Here is a 7,570-nt window from a genome sequence, read left to right as displayed (position 1 = left end):
AGTGTAATGTATTGGGAGGGCATGAAACGGGATATCAAAGAGTATGTCGACTCTTGTTCAATTTGTCAACAAAATAAGTACCAGGCCTTGAGTCCCGCCAGTTTATTGCAGCCTCTATCTATTATTGATCAGGTGTGGGAAGACATCTCTATGGACTTCATCACCGGGCTCCTGAAAGCAAATAGCACCGATACCATCCTGGTAGTCGTTGACCGATTGACTAAGTACAACCATTTCTTGACTCTTAAGCATCCCTACACGGCCATGGATGTTGCCAACCTTTTCATTAAAGAGATTTTTCGGCTACATGGGTTTCCCTGATCGATTGTATCCGATCGTGATTGGACTTTCATCAGTCACTTTTGGAAGGAATTGTTTAAACATTCGAGCACGCAGCTTCACATGAATTCGGCCTACCATCCTCAAACAGATGGTCAATCCCAAGTGGTAAATCGATGTGTTGAAACGTATCTTCGCTATTTTGTGGGTAGTCAGCCTCGCCAATGGCCTAAATGGATCTCTTGGGCCGAGTTTTGGTTTAATACGACATTCAATGGCTCCACAGGTATGACCCCTTTTAAAGCACTTTATGGTTGCGATCCTCCCACTCTTTTTAAATTTTTGGATCATGGGTCACCTGTCGATGAAGTGAACTATCAATTGCAAACTCACAATGTCATCCTAGCTGAGTTACAGGAGAATCTCCTCAAGGCTCAGACCTGAATAGAACACTATACCGATGCAAAGAGAATGGAAGTTCAACTGGAAGTGGAAGATTCAGTTTACCTTAAGTTGCAACCGTACCGTCTTCGTTCTTTAGCTCATCGAAACAATGAGAAACTCAGCCCCCGCTTCTATGGCCCTTTTGAAGTTAAAGAAAAGATTGGATCAGTGGCCTATCATTTGAATCTGCCCCCTTCAGCACGCATCCATGATGTTTTTCATGTGTCACAACTCAAGAAAACAAAGTACCCATCGCCCACTGCCCAACCTTTTCCAGTAGCGCTGGATGAAGATCTTGTGTTGCAAGTCGAACCGAAAGAGGTTTTATGCACGCGAAAACTTTTGAATGGTGGAAGTCTTAATCAAATGGAAAGGCTTGCCCACATATGAGAACACCTTGGAGGAATTCACCTCCATTGATAGCCAATTTCCTTTATTCCACCTTGGAGACAAGGTGGCTCTCCTTGGCGAGGGTAATGATGAGACCCCTTTGGTGCACGTCTTCAGTAGAAGGAATAAGAGAGGGAGTAGAGGATAAAGTGGCACTTTTTCTGTTGAATGAGCATGGCATCCTTGGATTGGGTTTAGAATAATTCTGTTAGAGTGAGAGTTGTGCGTAAAAAGGGTTGACAGAGAATATTTGTGGCATTGAAAAAGTAAAGGGAAATTGGGTTGGGGAGGTACTGGCCCTCGAAGCCAGCTGGTCATTCTTAGTGATTTCTTTTCTTTAATTTGTTCTTTGGTTAATCTGCTTATTGTCATTCACTGTTCATTTTCTGGTTGTACTTGGTGTTTCTTGTTAAGGATTGTACTAGTACTTGCTTGAATATTAATAGTAATATAGAGGTATTTTAGAATGTTTGGTTGAGTGCGCTTGCATGTTGTTGAGGTGACTGTGAATTCTAGAAATTGTAGTGCATGAGTGGTTTTTGCAAGTGGGGATAAAAGAAGGGTTCTAACATATGGCATTATTGATAAAAATGGTAGAATATGTTATGACATACCATTATGCCATAATGAATTTTCAAGGTTGTGTATATGAACTTGGAAAGAACATCAAAGAATGGGTTTGATCATGCATATATTGTGCACATGATTTATATATAGCTTTGATTTGGTAAATGAGAATAGTAAAGAATATGTTAGCAAAGAATGAGAAAAAGAAAGAAAAGAAAATAGCTTGTAGTTTTCTTTTAAGCTAACGTGCAAATATGTATATTATCTCATTTACTAAAGAATGCAGGTGTAGAATTTTCATAGCTTGGAAATTTATTTAGAAATGTGTATAGTATCTCTTTCTATTCTCTTTCTATAGTATGCTATGTTATAAGGTTGTTACAATGGGGAACCTGTGAGTGACAGAGATGCCCACATGCACGCCGCCATCAGTGAGCGACCTCAGCAGAGAGATACAATATTTGTACAGTCTATCAGCAGTGCATGTGGATGAGGACTGTACCCAGCAGAGAAAACCTACATGCACGTCACCATCAGTGAGCGGCCTCAGCAGAGAGATACAGTATTAGTACAGTCCATCAGCAATGCATGTAAATGAGGACTGTACCCAATATACACTCACATGGCCAGAGTTCCAAATCCATGCCTCAACCTAGTCCGATCGACAAACCAGAACATAAAAGAAACAAAAATAAAAAAGAAAAGAAAGAGATACAGCATAAGAGACAGAAAACAGAAAAGAAAAGAAAGAGATACAACATAAGAGACAGAAAACAGAAAAGAAAAGAAAGTTCTTTTCTTAGAAAAGTTTATTATTTTGCATATGTATTATGCTACTTACATGATTTAGTATTTCTTATGTGCTCGACGATGTACAGTTTTATTAATTGTCTTTGCAAATTGGTAAGTAGCAAATCAGAATATCAGAAAAGAATGCAGAATATCAGAAAAAAATGAAGAATATTAGCAAAGAACAAAGTGAGAAAAGGAAAGTCAGAATATGAGTAACGGAGGAAAAACAGTAGTACAGTTTGGTTTACTTACTAAGCAATTAGTGCTCACTCCGTTATCTTACTGTTTTGCAGATACTTGATGATTTACGATCGGGTGGGACGTCCAGAAGCGGAGGAGTTTGGCGACACTGTCCAAGACTAACTTGTACTTATTAAAGTATATCAGTTATTTTGTGTATATATTTATATGAATTAAAATTAGAATTTTTGGATTTTACATTATATATCTCTATGTATATATGTTTATAAAAGTTATTTAATGGATTTTGTCATGTATTTCTCAAAGAATTACTAGCTAGACAGTATATTACAGTGAGGCAGAGGCCTTGTAGTGCCAAAGTGGACAATATCATGTTGGGCCATTATTTAACACATTATCAGTACGATCACAATGGAGGTGTGTGTTATGAAGTCTCACATCGCTCTTTGTGAGAGGGAGTATGTGTATATATAGGGTTACAGACCTTAACCCAACATGATGAGCCCAAAAACAAAACGGCGAGGCCCTGTAGGGCCAAAGAGGACAATATCATGTTGCGTCATTATATATCATAAACATCTTTATCTGAAAAATGGGCATCCAGCGTCCACCTATATAAGCATATATTTTGTTTGTAAGTGAGCTATGATGAACAATTCGATAACCTTATGACTTATGAGACTAACTCAACCTGTGACTCCAAATCCATAGATTGAGATTTTCTTTAAAAATTTATTTAAAAACTAAATAAATAAAACTGGCGGGTATCCATGCCAATTCCTTTGAAAAGCTGCAATTTAGGAGAACTTTCTGGGTTCATTGTCTACCATTCAACACAGGATTGATTCTCCAGAAGTTGTTTGCTTCAAGTTGAAGAAAATCTGCAGCGGTCTGAAGGAGAGCAACGGTGATTGAAATTCATAACAAATTCCAGATATTGTATGAAGAACACAAGGAGGCAAAGGATTGTAGATTAAACAAGATAACAAATAGGTGAACTACAAACGCATTTTGCTGCATGGACTTTTGAGCAGCTGCCAAATTGAAATCTATGAATTTCAGTTCCTACACTAACTTCAACCAGATCTGTCCCAAGCAGCGACGAGCTGACAGAAAAGTTCTTTACACAACAAAGGCCTCAAATCATAAGACAATACAAGCACAAAAGCAAACGTGGAATCAGAAAAATTCAAGCATCATACTTCGCGCTTGGTGCAATGCTGGTGAGTCTCAGAAATTTTGCACTGTACAATCGTCAATCACCCTAATGTCCAACACCCTCTTTGTTTTCTCATTCTTCTTTCCATATACGGCCTGTGATCCTCAACTTCAGCTCCTGCCTATCTCCACCGGAAAAGTAGAGCGCCAAATTCCTCTGAATAATAAGTCCATCCTGGCTGTCACGAACTTTCCTGTGGCTGTCGCGGATGCTCCTTGGAACTCCTTGCCATGTTAGCTTCCGTCCATTTGCACCGACTTCCAAACTGTAGCTGAATTTCTTTGCCTCATTATCATCACCCATAAACCGTAAAAAGGCCATATAGACCAGTGCCATGCCAAGCTGAAAAGCCTCAAAATGCAAGCAAAATTGTCTTCCAAAGCAGTTAAAGACCTGCACAGGCAGCAGAATCCATCTGTAAAAATGATAAAAACTTGCATCGAATCCTATTTTAGGAGACATAGGTTACAGCATACATATCATAGCATAAAAGAACTTACAGTTAACATCCATGTGGCATTTTCAACTTCATTTGGATCCGATTTGACATAACGGTGGTTGAATGTACAACCATTGTGCATATCAACCTTGTGGTCATTCTTAAGATGCGCAACAAGGGTTGGTATATCACCTGTGACAGAGCACTCAGACCCAGCATAAGGGCAATTGTATGGACGATAATGACAGTGCTGCTCGTGCTTGAGCTTGCTGTAGTAGGGAAAAATGTCATGACAACCTAAACCCTGGTATTTGCAGGGGAGTTCCAACGATTCTGCAACTTTTTCCAAAGCCAAACACCTGATATTTCCAAGATCATAGCGGCATGTTGGGCAACAATTATGTACTCTATTCTTGCAGTTTGAACATAAAGTGTGTCCATTTGGGCACTGCAACAAAAAGTTCATAAGAAAAGGGGAGTGTTAGTAGACAAATCTATTCATATATAAGAAGCTGAATGAAATCCATAAATTATATCGAAGGATTCAAAAACAAGTTATAAATTAAACTAATTAACAGGTAGTATCCCAAAAATAACGCAACACTTCTCTGTCAACTACTATTTACACCATATATATGACATGCAATATCCTCATTAGTAAATTCACATAGTTATTTTCCTAGTAAAACTTTAATATTAGATACACACAAGAGCATTAACAACAATAAAATGGAAACGCCCAACTGACCATTCAGCCACTCATCAAAAAGAAGAATGAGAGAGAAAAAACAAATGGAAATGAAAAAGAAAATAAGGAAAAAGCACTAGAAACTACTCTTGACGCTGCCTGTTAAAATAAATGGTGAATATTGATATCAATTATTTAAGTAATGGCATAAGGAACCATAAACATGGGTATAAAAGCTCCTTCAACTTGGAAACACAGCTGCGCTAGCATGACCATAAGATTTAATTATACAAGCCTCACGCCATAATATCGGGATGGTCCAGTTATAAAGGGAAATCATACTTGACATAACTCCCAAAAAAAATATGAATTTATACAAGGCACAATTAAGACTAAAAAGGATAAACCACAACACTCGAGAATCAAGAACAGACCTGATGAATTGGAGGGTACATTAAACTTCTGCACACAGGGCACTCAAGGAGCTCATTCACACCATTGTTTGAACAAATCCCATGTTTTCCAGCCAAACCAACACTAGTTTTTGCAAGTGAACTATTATTTTCTGCCTTAATGTCATAGTCTGCAACTGTCGGATGAGATACAATAACTTCTTTACAAGTGCTGCCTCCAGGAGCCATTGTTAATCACAATCTTTGTGATATTTCTAATTCAATGACAGTACTGACATCTATTAAAGATTTCACACGTCTTCATCTGCAATAAAATTTTGTTTGTCAGTAAGTTAAATTCATAGGTAATCCATAAAAGGATGCAAATTTCACTTCCAAATTAAGCTTAACTTAATAACTTAAAGGGTAAAAAATTAAGAATAGCAGCAAAATGTTATCATATTGTTGCTTCTGCCAACTGCAAACAAGTATCTAATCTATATATTCATGAGTTTGGGAAGGTTAGGAGAATCGATGCAACCTTAAGTAGTGCCTTATTTCAAATATACTGTTTCTCTTTCTAAAGCCATAAACATACATTAGACTGACCAAAGGATTGGACCGCTAAACAAGCAGGGTGCAAATGGATCCGCAGAACCATATGATGTTACACAAGGAAGTGCAAGGAAGCAAAGCGGAGCTTTGGTAATTGCAAACATATAAGACAATGTAACAACAGATATTAATAGATTTAAACCCTGTGAATGAAAATTAGACGGCAGTAATATACAATAAAGGACTGCATTCCAGACAAAAACTTAATCTGCGTTCACAACATATGTTCAACAAGAGGAAGAAGAGAAAAAACATTTATAAAAGGGAAAAAATGCGTGCACCAATAAGACAATTGGTATAACCACACAAAAAAACCGACAAATTAAAACAAAATATTTGATCATACAGCTGAATCTCCTCCATGTGTAACCACTCAAAATGAACAAACTAGCGATAATTGATACCCGGTTCCCTAGAAACTACCTTTGACACAAACAAGATTAGCCCCATTTTAATTATCCATCCAACTAAAGTATCTTATTTATGCTCAGGAACCTCAAAAGCAACCAAAATAAGAGACAAGAACAATGAACAAAACAAAACAAGTTCTCAAATTTCAATAAAGCAACCACAGCTTAAACAAATCTAAAACTCAGCCTGCCTTAAAGAAACAAACTTTCACGACTGATTCAACACAGCCACCACAATATAAGACAAAACAATGCCAAAAAAAAAACCCCAAAATCAAAATTTTCTCTTGTCTCGATGCTATGTCAAACAAGGTTTAGCCAAAAACGAACTTTCCCTTTAAAATAATCAGTCAAACAAATCAAATCAGAACACAACCAAACTTCAAAAAATTACAAAACAAACCCCATTTCAAGCTTTCAACAATAAAATTAGAAACATTACCAATCAAGATAATAAAACAAAAACAAAAATCAAAAACACACATACCCAGATGAGATTTTCAAGCCTAGTTCCCTCACATATCATCAAGTTACAATTTTGAATTGTGGGTTAGGTTTGCTTCAAACTTCTGAATACAAAACGAAAACAAAAAACACAAAAAAGCAACTTGCCCGCAAGTCACGCGTGAAACCCGGATATATAGAAGTGCAAGAGAAATGGGTTCGAATCGATGGTGTTTGTTGTCTTAATGCTCTCACACAATCCGCGAACGTGTGAGTTTGTTTTTATTTTGGGTGTTTTTGTTTTTTGTGTTCTTGGAAGTAACAAAAAAGCCAAAAGTCACATAGACCCCCGAGGTTTCTAAAATAACAAAAATTCGAATGTCGTTAGTGAACGTAGTAAGCCGTTAAAACTTACCTTGTTAGGATTTAATAAATATTTACCAAATTACCCTTTTACCGTCTATTTAAACGTCTAAAATTTAACGGTAAGGGGTTCTTTGTTATTTAATAATACATCAGGGGGAGAAAAGTTCAAAGAAAAAACGAAACAAAAATTAAAAAAGTAGAGTGGACCACTTTGGCCTCCTACCGCACGCAACATTTGAAAATTTTGTTTTCTTTGTTTTTAATTTTCTTACTGCCCGTTGACGTTTTTACTTTCTAAAAGTAGATCAGAGCTGTCAAAAAAAC

At 37.1% G+C, this 7,570-nt stretch overlaps 1 protein-coding gene across 1 annotated transcript; it reads right to left on the bottom strand.

Annotated features, from left to right (window-relative positions):
- Positions 1-3,570: 3,570 nt before the first annotated feature.
- LOC116114519 (E3 ubiquitin-protein ligase SINAT2-like) lies at positions 3,571-7,140 on the bottom strand. Its single transcript, XM_031400665.1, has 4 exons — positions 6,924-7,140; positions 5,454-5,736; positions 4,393-4,779; positions 3,571-4,285 (listed from the first exon to the last, which is right to left on the bottom strand). Exons 2-4 carry the CDS (start codon positions 5,658-5,660, stop codon positions 3,965-3,967), a joined length of 915 nt encoding a protein of 304 aa, XP_031256525.1. The 5' UTR covers positions 5,661-5,736; positions 6,924-7,140; the 3' UTR covers positions 3,571-3,964.
- Positions 7,141-7,570: the final 430 nt, after the last annotated feature.

The sequence above is a fragment of the Pistacia vera genome, unplaced genomic scaffold (genome assembly GCF_008641045.1).
Source record: "Pistacia vera cultivar Batoury unplaced genomic scaffold, PisVer_v2 Contig712, whole genome shotgun sequence".
Lineage (NCBI taxonomy): Eukaryota > Viridiplantae > Streptophyta > Magnoliopsida > Sapindales > Anacardiaceae > Pistacia > Pistacia vera.
This window is presented reverse-complemented; position numbering and strand designations above follow the sequence as displayed.

Bases quoted from the DNA above. Each gene is read 5' to 3' on its own strand.
- LOC116114519 (XM_031400665.1), bottom strand. From the start codon at position 5,660: ATGGCTCCTGGAGGCAGCACTTGTAAAGAAGTTATTGTATCTCATCCG. The intron at 4,780-5,453 runs GTCTGTTCTTGA...TTTTTGTTGCAG, and splicing joins TGTACCCTCCAATTCATCAG to TGCCCAAATGGACACACTTT. The intron at 4,286-4,392 runs GTAAGTTCTTTT...CTGCCTGTGCAG, and splicing joins ATGCCACATGGATGTTAACT to GTCTTTAACTGCTTTGGAAG.